The sequence below is a fragment of the Pogona vitticeps genome, chromosome 4 (genome assembly GCF_051106095.1).
Source record: "Pogona vitticeps strain Pit_001003342236 chromosome 4, PviZW2.1, whole genome shotgun sequence".
NCBI classification, from domain to species: domain Eukaryota; kingdom Metazoa; phylum Chordata; class Lepidosauria; order Squamata; family Agamidae; genus Pogona; species Pogona vitticeps.
In genome coordinates, this window is record NC_135786.1 from 36,960,513 (window position 1) to 36,974,529 (window position 14,017).

General features: G+C 39.5%; 1 protein-coding gene across 2 annotated transcripts in view; it reads left to right on the forward strand.

Annotated features, from left to right (window-relative positions):
- Window positions 1–13,735, forward strand: part of LOC110073322 (acidic mammalian chitinase) — a 35,957-nt gene extending 22,222 nt beyond the window's left edge. For both annotated transcript variants that reach the window (XM_072997080.2, XM_072997081.2), the window contains exons 9-16: window positions 57–110; window positions 2,984–3,149; window positions 3,633–3,757; window positions 4,567–4,690; window positions 4,774–4,956; window positions 8,317–8,436; window positions 10,009–10,144; window positions 11,008–13,735. In XM_072997080.2, coding sequence (XP_072853181.2) covers window positions 57–110; window positions 2,984–3,149; window positions 3,633–3,757; window positions 4,567–4,690; window positions 4,774–4,956; window positions 8,317–8,436; window positions 10,009–10,144; window positions 11,008–11,459 — 1,360 coding nt within the window. In that variant the 3' untranslated portion in view covers window positions 11,460–13,735. The remainder of the gene's footprint in view (window positions 1–56; window positions 111–2,983; window positions 3,150–3,632; window positions 3,758–4,566; window positions 4,691–4,773; window positions 4,957–8,316; window positions 8,437–10,008; window positions 10,145–11,007) is intronic.
- Window positions 13,736–14,017: the final 282 nt, after the last annotated feature.

The following is a 14,017-nucleotide window of genomic DNA, read 5'->3' on the forward strand; positions in this document are numbered from 1 at the left end:
AACATATCTGTTTCCGATTCATGTTAAAACAGAAAATATAATTTTGATTTTTACAGAAATCCAGCCTTATTGACTCTGCTAGCTATTGGAGGATGGAACTTTGGTGCAGGGTAAGCTTTACCACTGACAGTTATAACGATCAAGATACTGTACTTTGGAGAACAGAAGAATCATAGGGATGGCACATGATTAAAAACTTAAGAGGCCACGGGAGGAGTTAGGTGACATGTATAGCTATATTGTTTCCACTTGGAAACTTTTTCCTCTGTACACCCCATGTTCTTGTTTAGTCGTTAAGTCATGTCCAGCTCTTCATGACCCCATGGACCAGAGCATGCCAGGCCCTCCTGTCTTCCACTGCCTCCTGGAGTTTGGTCAAATTCATGTTGGTAACTTTGATGACACTGTCCAACCATCTCACCCTCTGTCGTCCCCTTCTCCTCTTGCCTTCACACTTGCCCAACATCAGGGTCTTTTCCAGGGGGTCTTCTCTTCTTGTGAGATGTCCAAAGTATTGGAGCCTCAGCTTCAGGATCTGTCCTTCCAGTGAGCACTCAGGGTTGATTTCCTTTAGAATGGATAGGTTTATTCTCCTTGCAATCCAGGGGACTCTCAAGAGTCTCCTCCAGCACCACAATTCAAAAGCATCAATTCTTCAGCGGTCAGCCTTCTTTATGGTCCAGCTCACACTTCCATACATTGCTACTGGAAAAACCATAGTTTTGATTATGCGGACCTTTGTCAGCAAGGTGATGTCTTTGCACACCCCATACCAATATGGATAATTGTGATTGGATTGTTCTCAATCCAGCAGAGGTTGCAGTTATTATATTAGTCAAAGGACAGAATGTGCTTTGTATTAATGGGGCTCCATTAGCCTCAAGGAGTCAAAAACAAACCTAAAGACCCAAACACAAGTTCAAGAATTGTATCTTTCTAGCTCCTGCAACTTTCCCCTCTAAAAGCATAATTTTTGTTATGATGCATGCCTCTGCAATTAGAAATGAAAAGAAACTAGATGTTTACATTCCAATTATAATTCCAACAACAGGCACACTTCTTTTCAAGTTTTTTTCACAATTACTGTACATATTTTTGTGACTTGATTAAATACTGCTTCTAAGAGATCTACTCTCATCAACTGAGGTCCTGATAGCATTTCGATATGGAGCATCTGATCCTTTAGGATCAGGTAGTCAACTCTGGAGAGTCTAGGACCCAAATTTCCAAGGCTCAAACCCATCACAAACCACTCTCTTTCCCCCCCCCACTGAAACTGAACGTACTCTGCAGTCCACTTTCATATGCAAGGTATGTTTGGGGGCCATGTGCCTAACTTGCCTGACAATTTAACTCACTGGAGTGCAATTTTTCATGTTTTAATCAATGATTTTTCAGGAATGGCTTTTTGGAAACTGCAAAACTAGGTAGGGATCTAGATGCAGTATTTTACAGCTCTCAAAGGATCAGTACTTCCTTTGCTGACTCATCTGAAAAAGATACTGTGTTGTTAACATAGTGATGAAGTTCAGTTTTTCTGATGAATTCATCCAAGGCTAGGTACAAATCTGGGCTGGAACAATTTGGCTGGAATCCTCCTGCATTTGGCATGGCATAAAGTTACAGCTGCAGAAGTTCTCAGGGAGTTACTCCCAGACAGTCCATATTGCATGCTTGCTTGTACAATTGATTGTGCAACTTACTGTGAAATCTGCCTATTTTGCACAATTTATTGCGCACCTAGTTGTTTGCTGGATATGATTTTTATCTTGGCATGAATTGTGCAACTGTTTGGAAAACAGTTATGCAGCCTTCATTATGTAATAGGATTTTGGGCAGTAAGTGGTAGCCTATTCACTTATGGTCCAAGCAAGCAAAATCAATGAAAACTCTGGGCAATGCCTTCTGAACTGACAAAAACATTCAAACTGAAAGGCAGTCCTACACAAAATGCATTGCAGCATGGATAGCTATTTTGTTGATATAAAAATGGCTGTGGCTGGGAACAGTGCATCAGCAAGGCTGTGAAAGGAACTCTGTGCTACAGAGTTTATATGGGCCCTGTAAAGGTAAGAACAGACAGAAGAGCATCCCAAAGCAGTAAGCTTGTTCTTTAAATTGGAGTGCAGAATTCCATCCAGAATTAGTTAATAACTCCATAATTTTTTTTTCCAAACTGGATAACTGTTTGCTTAATCCAGCCTGCATCCCCCTTGGCTGGATTAAGTTTCAGTTTATGTAAGATATTTACATTAATCTTCTTAAGGATTGGAAGTTCTTTTGCTTCATCTTTAAATGTTTAAATAAATGAACAAAAAAAATACATACTTTGTTTTACCACAGCCCTCTCAAAAATAGTAGCGTAGTATATCTATTTTTTTCTCATTGTAGACTTCATCTACACAAACCCTAAACTCTCCACCTGTTAAAAAGTCAACAATATGCTTTCTAGGTGATATTTCATCCACAAAATCTGTGTTATTATATTTTGGGTCCTATTGCACTTAGTTCCTATTGAAATTAGTGTGAATAATCAGTCATCATGCCTACGTAAAGTTCCATTAATTTCAATGGGAATGAAATGCAAGTATTCTCAATCTATCCTGCTATCTGTACCATCTCCAGAACAAAAGGGGAAACATTTTTTGGCAGACAAACATGTATAGAGTGTTGAATTTTCTATATTATCTATATTTTATAAACCATTATCCAACCCTTTTTGCATAGCTAACTAGGACAGAAGTGAGTTCAAATCTACTAATAAACACTCTGCATACCTAGATAAGTGTATCAGCGAAGCCTTCATTACTGTCCCTTTCCTCTTGGCTTGGTTTTCCTGAGAACAGATTTGGGAGTTTTTGCTTCAATCCAAACAATTGTGATCGTAGATCCACAATGGAATATCTAGTAAAGGTAATCATATTTGTAAACTTCCAATGTCTGCCTGATATTGTTGCTTATAAGGGAAGTTACTTTTTCACAGATTCAGCGAAATGTTATCTACAGAGTCCAATCGCAAGATCTTCATCGACTCAGTAATGGTGTTTCTGCGGCGTCATGGATTTGATGGGGCAGATCTGGACTTTGAATATCCAGGTGCTCGGGGTAGTCCCCCTGAGGATAAACATCGTTTCACTTTGCTGGTACAGGTATGTTGTTAAGCTGTTTTGTAATTTATTGGTTACCCGAGAGAAAAATAAATGCTTCAGATAGCTTACAGTTAGAAGAGGGAATTCCTTAATTGCCGAAAGAGTCTGCGTGCACAGCAAGAGCTTTTGTCACTTTCTGTAATTTGCAAGTTAGTTTTCTTTATTTTGTGATTTGTCTGCGGGACTTTAGCACAGAGATTTCATGAAGTCTGATTTCACAGACATAGTCATGACCTCCCCAAAAGAGGCCTCCACCTCTAATCGCTGGCTATGTATAACATTGTTTCAAGAGTATTTTAGTATGCCACTGGTGTGCCATTGGAAAAAAATGTGTACCGCTGGAAATTGATAAATGAAATGCATGCTAACAAAAAGAAAAAGAAAAAAGAAAAAAAGGAATAATGCTTTCCATGAAAAGAATTATGCTGCAGCCTCTTATGCATCACTTAAGAGACAAATCTCACAAATGTTTTGTTTGCCTAGGAAATGCACGCAGCTTTTGAAAAAGAGAGCAGAAAAACTGGGCAGAAGAGGCTGTTGCTTACTGCAGCTGTTGCTGCTGGCAAATCAACCATTGATGCTGCATATGAAATTAAAGAAATAAATGAGTAAGTTAAAAGAAAAACATATTTTGTGAAATGCATTTTCAGCAACACACACACACACACACACACACACACACACACACACACACACACACACACACACACACACACACACACACACACACACACACACACACACACACACACACACACTAATATGTATATGAAATGTGGAACCTGTCAAGCCAGAACCCCCATATTTTACTCTAGAAACCTGAACTCCTCATTTCAGATATATAGTCACTCTCTGAGGTTATTTAGTGGTGAAAAAAGGCATTCCTCAAATTCTGAGAAACACCCATCTTTTAATAGATTGCTTCATATTGGCGCTAATAGTGTCACAATTTTCAGGCCACAACATTAGCACTGAAGGTCAAATGATCACATTTTTCTCTCATATTCAGAAAAAATATATGAAAAGCTTTAATTAAATTTTCATATTTTCATATATTATTACCATAGGTAAATACTGTACTGTGTTTCCCTCAGATTGGATTTGCAATGGCATATTTATTATACAACTAGCATTCTTGAAATTTTCCAAGAATTCCAGTTATGCCATGCTCTTCCATATGCCCTGTTTCTAAATTTTCCCACTGTTTCTTTTCTCCTTTTCCTTGCCAGCAAAACAAAACACTACCCTTTGAAGAGGGGAAATCTAGCATAGCTGTGCAATCCTTTTTAACTGATAATGTACAGGAAATGTCTTTCTGGAAGCACCCTTGGAATACATTAAAAATATAATAGAACAATGAGGAAATTGTTGCTAAATTGCTTAAGATCATCTAATTCTAAGTTACGTTTTCTTACAGACATCTAGATTTTATTAGTGTGATGACCTATGATTTCCATGGTGGTACTTTTGATAAAGTCACAGGGCACAATAGCCCTCTGTATGCTGGTGATCACCCTGAAGAAGACCCAAGTTTCAACTGTGTAAGAACATGGAACCATGTTTATTTTCTTCACTAAACGATGGGTACTAAGCAGTTGGTATAAGATTTTTTTTATCCTTGTAGGAATTTGCCATAAACTACTGGATCAAAAATGGTGCTACTCCTTCTAAACTTCTCATGGGATTCCCCACATATGGACGCACTTTCAAGCTTACCACCACTGACACATCCGTGGGTGCCCCTGCCTCTGAGGAGCCTGCTGCTGGACAGTACACAAGAGAGGGAGGCTTCTGGTCTTACTATGAGGTAAAGAAACCAAAGGACACGAGAAGTCCTCTGCTTCTCAGCATTGACATGGATTACTTTGCCATCCCAAGCTTCCTAAAAGAAGCATGTCTCACAGCATAGGGACAAACTAGGGAATTTCCTCCTATATAATGCGTCTTTAAAGGGGAAATGGCCTGGCTTGCGAAAGATAAGGCTGCCAATGGCTATTGGTTATTAAATCTATACATTATTCTCTAGTACCATAGACTCTGCAACTCTGAATACCAGTTGCTGGTGAACTTGATTGAACAGGTATGAATGCCCATATAGAATTATTGGATAACTGAATTGGAAGGCGGCTATAAAGCCGTCAATTCTAACCTCCTGCTCAAGGCGGGAGTCCAAATCAAAGTAGAATCAACAGATTGTCCAATTTTCTCTTGAATGCCTCCAGCACTGGAGCGCTCACCACCTCCCGAGGTAATTGGTTCCATTGTTGTATTGCTCTAAGAAGTTTTTTTCCTGGTATTCAGTTGAAATCTGGTTTCTTGTAACCTGAGCCTATTATTACATGTCCTGAACTCTGGGATGATCGAGAATAGATCTTGCCTCTTCTTTTTTTTATGACTGCCTTTCAAATATTTGAAAAGTGCTATCATGCCTCCCATGTTCTTTTCTCAAGGCTAAAGATGCCCAGTTCTTTCAGTCTTTCCTCTTAGGGTTTGGTTCCCAGTCCTCTGATCATCCTTGTAGCTCTCTTCTGAACTTGTTCTAGTTTTTTTTACCATCTTTCTTAAGTGTCCAAAACTGGACCCAATATGCTACATGAGGCCTAATCAGTGCCAAATAGAGGAGGACTATTACCTCATGGGATATCTAGCTTGTGGTCATCTAAGAGGTATCTGGTTGGTCATTGTGGGAACAGGATGCTGGACTAAAGAGAACTTTGATCTGATTCAAGAGACCTCTTTTGGGGTGGAAGGTAGGCAAGTATTTGGCTTGAAAGTTATTGTTGCCAGTGGTGTAGTGCAGGTGCTCCTCATAACAGTCACCATGCCCGCATCTTCAAGGAAGATCCCCAGATGATAAATATCGACTGCATCAATCCATCTCAGCCAACTTGTCCTAGCAGTTTTCATATCCCCAAAGAAAAATACTTTTTATATAGTTCATAGGTCTTGATTGGCATTGAAGTCCAGGTCAAGCCATTGAAAAAAATTGTATTATACAAGGAATAACTCCTAATAATATGTTAGCTGGGATCCTATTAATGTTTGCATAAGGTTTGACTAATGTGCTGTGGCTAAGTGATGAGGTGCTGTAGTGTCACTCAGTGGCATAATCAGGTGTCTAATGAAGCAATGACCAAGATAGAACCCAGCACCTCATCAATTAGCCAAAATTATCTGCAGCAAGATATGCAAATCTTACTCAACCACCAATAGGATTCTGGCCATTGCTGCCGGGAAAATTTACCCCCTACCCAAGTTAAGCTCTGAACAAGAGGGAATGCAGAAGAGTGACAAGAATTCAAATCATTCTGGTAATAAACAAGTCTACTGCAGCACTAACTCCCCTATGCAATGTTTTCCGTTTTTTCTTCTTTAACTTCTTATAGCTAAGTATTGTCTTAATTATCATGCTAGATGTGCTCGATTTTAACATGCTTCTAACATTTTTCTTTTCAGTTCCGAGGTGTGTGTGTATACGTGTGTGAAAACACTATATTTTTGATGTTTTGACATATCTGTTGGGAATTTTGAACGACAAATAAGAAGTAGTCAGTTAAAATTGACTTTGAGGAGCTGACATATCTGGATTCTTTCATAGTGCCTCCTTGATGTTTGTACTCACAGTGTTTCCTCTTTCTGATCACTACTTATGGTTTGTTGTTCCTCAGAATTTCATTCTTTCTTTCTTGTGTGACAAGCCTGACCTATCAACCAATTTCCCAGCCAACAGAGTCTGTTATTTACATCATGCTGTCAAATGCATCGTTGACACCTAATCTTGGTCTACATGATTACACACTCAATAAGAGGCAGAGGCTGTCCAAGACATTTTGCTGCAGATTACAAGATGGTGCCTCTCTGTTCCATGTGCAGAGTTTGATCATGATGACAATTAATTTAATACTGGGTTGACAACTAATCTAATACTGAGAATGGAATAGAGCCCTTTACCACATGCAAGGTCCCTTTATCAATGTAAGGAGCACAGGACAGGGTTTGTGGTATGCATGGCTCTGCCCTCCAACAATAGAGGAAATGCCAGAGGGCTCAGGACCAGAGGGCTAGGTGATGGGGCAATGCCTCAGAGGTCACTGCCTCAATCTGCCTAATTGAACATTCGCCATGTTCTCAAGATCTATCATCTGTTCCTGGGTAAGTGAGGCCTCAGTAGCAAGGAGCTGCCCCACAAAAAAATAAGCCAGGGAAGGAGAATCCCCGGAATTTAGCCAAACTCAAGACAAAAACAAAATCTTCCCAGACAATATTGTAAGGAGGATCTAAAGGCAAAGTCCAATAGGACTCCAGGCTCAGCTAGTCTTGATTTAAACAACAAATAGGCAAGGCAATTCCAAATGTGCAAGTAGCCATGACAGTCCAAAGTCACACATAGCATGGCAGTCACAGCAAGGGTTAGGATGTAAGGAACAAAGCAGACAGGGTCTGGAATTCTGAAAATACATAATTTCCAGGAACCTTACAGTCCTAAAGTTGGGGTTTACATTGTTGAGATTTTGGGCCCACCCAGAGCTCAGCTGCTAGAACTTGAAGAACTGGACTTGCTGGGAGGAAGAATTTTCTCTCAAAGACATCCCATACTTTTGAGAACTTCTCTGCTCATGAATCCTTCCTTGTAGTCAAGCATTCCCTCTGGGGTCTCAAGAAGAGGTGGTGCTTTCATGCCATGTCATTCCTGGCTCCTTTCCATCCTGTCATATACAGAGGGGACAATATAACTCATGCTCACTAGATACTTCCTCTGTTAACTGTTGCTGGTCCTGTATTTTTTGTGTCGTTATAAGGAATATGTAAGAGATTTGTTTCCAGTTCTTTGTGACGCATCCCTCAGCCTTCATATTAAAAGTAAAAAAAAAATATGAACAGCTGACTGCTAACTGTTCATTGCTAATTGAATGTGCTTCAAAACACTTTTGGGCCTTTGGTTTGAGTCTTAGACATGCTTCATAGCCAATGATTCACAATTATTTGCGGAAATACACACACCCTGGCCACCAATAGCCCAATATACCTGAAAGAGGTATATTTCATGAGCTAGACAATTTTTTAAATTTTTTTTACTTAATATTAAAAATATTGCAAGGGGTCCATCAAATCAAAAATATATGCCCACTCCCACTGACTATTACAATATGGTATGTTTGTTTTGTAGGTTTGTGATGCTCTGAAAAATGGTGCTACTGCTGAGTGGATTGATGACCAAGCAGTCCCCTACGCCTACAAAGATTCTGACTGGGTTGGCTACGACAACAAAGTTAGCTTTCGATACAAAGTAAGCTCTTCTTTATTTACTATTTAGCTCACTTTTCTTTCCAATATGGCCTTTGATTTGCAACATTACTTATCAAATTTATAAATATTGTACAGAAAAATTGATTTTTGTGAGAGAGGTTGTTTTAAAGCCTGGATGGCCATCTCCACCCTTCCCTGGTGGACACCAGGCCTCAGTAGCTCAAGGGAAGGGTGTTTGCATGTGGTTTGTACTTCTGCGATGCCTTCGGGTTAAAAAAAAAGCAATGGAGAGAGCCAGTCCACGCCTGCACTTAGGCCCATTGTCTCGTTTACAGTAAATTAGGGATTAGAATGCCTGCAGGATATTTTGTGAGACTTTTTGGTGCCCCATGCATGTGTTTTTTGCTGAAGAAAAAGGTTTATGTGGGCTAATTGACGAGCATTCCAAAAGATCCAGCCGTAGTGTAGTGTTTTTTAAAAAAGTCCCAGTGTGTCATACACGCTCAGAAGACTAGTAGCAACAACTGCAGCTGCTGGGCACATTTTACCATTTGCCCTGCTGCTAAAAATTTGGCTTCCCCCCCACCCCCCAGCTGCAGATTGACTTATCTGATTAGTCAGGTTTTATTTGGGGCCTGTGTAGCTAGATTCTTTCCTTGCCTGTCTCTGCAGTTTGTTGGCCCAGAAAAATGTTCTAGCTTCTTATTCCAACACATGCCTGCCCAATCTCTGTGACAATACAAGAACGTGTCCCCCACTCCCAGGCTTTGACTTGAAACTTCAGAGATGCTGCTGACTTAGCAATATTAGCTAGTAGACTCCTGGTGAGCAAAGCCACAACAGTGCCTGACCACTGAAAATCAAGTTTTTATTTTTATTTATTTTATTTAAAATATTTTCCTCTGCCTTTCTCATAAGAAAGGACCAAAGGCAGCTTACATCATGAAAACATAATATTAAAGCTAAAAATAGTGAATTATTCAAACATTAAATAAATGAATAACATTATATTAAGAATGTCAGGTAAAGTATTACGAAAAAAAAGCAACAAAATGTAAATCATCTCATTTAAAAACCTCTCCTGCACAGCAAGTCATTAAGAAAAAGCCTGCCAGAAAAGAAAGTTCTCTTGCTTTTGGAACGACAGCAACGATGGGGCAACTTGACCTCCCATTGGAGGGAATACAAGAGTCTGGGAGCAGCTGCAGAGAAGACCCTCTTCCTGTCCTCACCAAGTGCAGCTTGGAAGGGGGCAGAGAGAAAGGCCTTCCCTGATGATCTTAGCACAGTCTTTTACTGGCATCTGAGAGTAGTAATGCCAACCACTGATACAACTTTGTAAATAGAAAAAAGGAAAAAGACTTACAGCACTTTATACCTATGCAAGAACAGTGGCATACAGAGTCGGGTAAAGGCCTCAATTATGATAGCTGGTATGTAAGATTTAGATTGTGTCCAATGTCACTTTGGGCCAGTGGCTGACACTTTTAACTGAAGGCTTCCTTTCAAAAATAGGAATTACAGTTGTCGAATAGGGTCTTTGGGCATGTTTTGGGGAACAGTGGAATCATAATACACATACTGTATATTTCTTGGTTGGTTTTGTTGGTAGGCTCAGCTTTTGAAGGACAAATGCCTTGCCGGAGCCTTGATATGGGCAGTGGACTTGGATGACTTTGTGGGCTCCTTCTGTGATGATGGACCTTACCCTCTTCTGACAGAGTTGAAGAAACTGCTTTCAGGCAATGGTAAGAGGATACCAAGGGACTATTTGCAGAGAGAAAGAGAAGTCAAGGCATCTGGTCATATTACTCATTTAGAATTGTTCTGTACTTCCTTTGTAGTAACTCTGATTAATCAGGTAATTATGTTAGCAATTCTGGGCTGATGTCTGGGAGATTACTTTATGTATCCCATTCCTTCTATATGAGTTAGGTACCATTACGTGCCAGCTGAAGGCAGTGTCAGATTTTCCAGTGGTTCCTTCATATATGTTTTAAACTTTTGTCATCTTTTAAAGTGTAATTATGGGAGGTTTATATCTTAGAAATGTTACTGTTTTGGACCACAGCTCTCAGAATCCCCAAGCCAAAATGGTCTGCCACAATTTGTGTGACTAACCATCTTACTGCTACTCCTTTTTTCTAATTGATGCACTTTCAGGTAAATGCGAAAGCAACACCGTGGGAACTCTTTCATGGATGAGGATACACATTAAATGTTGTTTCCCTCTGTTTTATTGTAGCTGAAAAATAACCCCCAGGATGAGTTCTCCTTCTGTACAATACTATATATATATCAACAGAAAAATCATTCATATGGGATACTTGGCTTTCAGCCTATACTTGAACACATTAAAACAGAAGGAAGTCTCCATAAATTTATTGAGCTTAACTTCCTAGATAAACAAGTGCAGGATTCTAGCCTTTATCTCCACAGCAAGTAATTAAAACAATTTCTGTAATATTGTGCAGCTTGAAAGAAATTGGTTATATTGCAGTTATAGTGAAGCTGATTCCCTTGTGTGTTTGTTGTCATAGGCTGTAGTGGCTGTTAGGAAATATAGGTTGGTTACAGAAAACTGATGATCTGATCTTCATATCTCTTTCAGTATGTGGCGGCTCTGGAGCTATCGTGCCAACGTATAACCCTTTGCCCACTGAAACTCCAGGACCAGTCACGACTCCTCCACCCACCACCCCTTTACCCACTGAAGACTTTTGCAAAGACAAACCAAATGGAAATTACGAATACCCCCCAGATCCACATAAATTCATTTCTTGTTCCAATGGATACACGTATATCATGGATTGTCCAGCAGGTCTAGTCTACAATCCCGTGCTAGACAGGTGTGAGCAGCCAAGTTCGTCCCTTACAGTTGGCCAATCTGGTTTATTTGAGGATGACTTTTGTGAAGACAAATCTGATGGAAATTATCCTTACCCAAGAGACCCAGAAAAATACTACTCTTGCTCTAATGGGAAAACAAAGCTTAAAAAATGCCCATATAATCAGGTGTTTATTATTGCCCAGGGCAAATGTGGTCCACCACTTGAACCTTGATTTATGGATTAGCATTGTAAAAAACAAAGCTGAATGTAATAAGCTTATCTCTGTCATGAAATCCTCAGAAAGAGTGCATTTACTCTGAAGAATTAAAAATTTGTCCAGGAGATCTATAGTTGCTTCCAGCTGTGGGCCTTCTCTCACATTAAATGATCACTTTTCTGGCTTTTTGTTGCTTTAATAAGTAATAAATAAAAAATAATGGTTATTTCAAAGTTGAAAAAACTCTTGTCTATCAATATATGAACACAATACCAGGTGGTACCTAAACACCAAGGGAAAAGTGGAAGATCAGTACTATTCAAGGAAGATTTTTCATGCCTAAGAATCATGAAAAGTATCATCATGAATAATATATAGAAGCCGGTTGAAATCAGCCACTGAAGAGAAGCAGAATTTTCCAGTTTAATTTTAATGTTCACACAAGGCTGGGTTCATACATCTGACTAGGCTGAAGCCTAGGGCCCCAGTAGGGGCCTGTTAAGATTTTGGGTCAGGCTGCCAGTTGTTAGTGGGGTGAAAGGCTGAAGTGCTGGAGGGCCCCCAGAATATCTGAAAGCCAAGTGACCCAGCATGGGTTAATATGGCCCTGTGTTCAGATATTTTACATTCTTAACAAGTACTCTAACATTTATATTATATACTAGGAATGTAATTGGGGGACAGAGCTACTGTGGGTTTGTCCAAGGGCATCAAAATGTGGAGGATTCCATAATCTAAATAACAATGTACTAGTGACTGTTAAGAAAATAAACAACAGCACCTCTGGGGCTTATTCACATTTGTTTGCATTTCTGATCTGAATCTTAAAGAGTAAGCAGGTTACCTCCATTAAGAGGAGAAAATGGCTGAAAGGGAGACTGCATGTTGACAACTTCAGCTAAGCAACCCATGAAATCAGTGCATTGAAATGTACATATCTTTATTAAAATTGATACTTCAAATACTGTACATTGGAGCACAAATGTATGTATACTATGTTCAGAAAGTGTAGTATTTAATGCAGTCTCCAACTCCTACTAAAATGCAAGAAAAGAGATTTCAGAAACGTGCAAGCAAAGTTCATAGCAATTTTTCATAGTCATCAGATCCACCAATGTACAGTATGTCACATGTGTCAAAGACTGGATGTGCACCGTGGAGTGTCCAAAGGGCCATATGTTTGATCTAGGTTCCCAGTGCTACAAAACTATAAAAACATTAGTAGATATATATGTCGTATCTTTACATTACTGAAAAAGCTACCTAAACAATACAAATATTATTGAGAAATCATATGTCATGGAATGCTGAAACCATCTAGGCTATAAAATATTTCCTATTTGCTCCACCAATGAGTAATGAAGAACCTTCAGAAAGGCAGTTCTTCACTGAAAGGAAGTTCTTCACTGAAAGTTTCTCGGAAATGCAGTCTTGTCATGTATATTTGATAAGAGAAATTTGTAACTGGGCAGGTTTCTTCATGAGATTGATGGATACTCTGGCACAATCTAGGGCCTTTCATGGTTTTCAAAGGCGTAGCCATTTTAGTCTGTGCAAGCATATCATAAAAACACAAAACAGAATAAGAACAAGAAAACAACAATCCCAAAACACTGTGGTTCCTTAATTATTAATTTCTATATTTTAGCATGAGCTTTGGTGGATTAAGTCCATTTTCTCAGGCATAAGAGTGAGACTAGATGACTTTTATGTTATACATGGTCCCACAATGAGGTGAGGATAATGGAGAAAGAGACACCGTTTTTTGTAAGGAAATACATGCATAACATGGGTATAATGACCATGGAGTTGGGATAAGGGCAGAGAAAAAGAAAAATCAAGGATAAAAAAACATGGCAAGCTGTTGTAATTTTCATGCTATCAGCACATTTTTGCTTCACCAGTAAGGAGTTTCTCAGAAGTCTGTGCTTGAGGAATTAGACTTGCAAAATACCTACCAGTGACTCATCACAAAACAAAATATGCTAGAGTGCAAGATATGGAGATGAGGAAAAGCAAATTCTATGAGAAATACATGTATCTCAGCACTCAAGGAAGCAATGCTTCCAACTATGAGGTGTGTTTTGTCTAGTTTGACCCCAAGAACAAAGAGCCAAATCCCATGTGCTCATCAACCTTATCTCAGAAAGCAGTAGGATGCATATTGAAACCCTCCCAATTATCATATGAAGGCAGAAGCCTATGGAAGCAAGCAGTCTTTCGTCAATTCTGGATCTTAGTCATTAAAGATACTGTAGTAGCAAATGCCCTGAACTGGCACATAAACAAAATAAGAGCCTTCATTCTGCACCCTGTGGTGCTGGTGAGTCAAGCAAAAGCATTTTCATTTTCAGCTATCAGCTAGGGCCCACTAGCAGGCCCCCTTGACATAAAGAGTAGCACCCCACACACAGCAGCACCTCTAATCTTTGGAAAGGATTACAGTTCCATCCAGCACCCATTTTCAAGTCCAGATTGGCTCCCCTATTGACAAAAAAAAGGTCAGTTACTCTGTTGTTAACTTGACTTGTCTCCCATACAAATCACCATGAGCTCATGGGAAGAAATTCAGG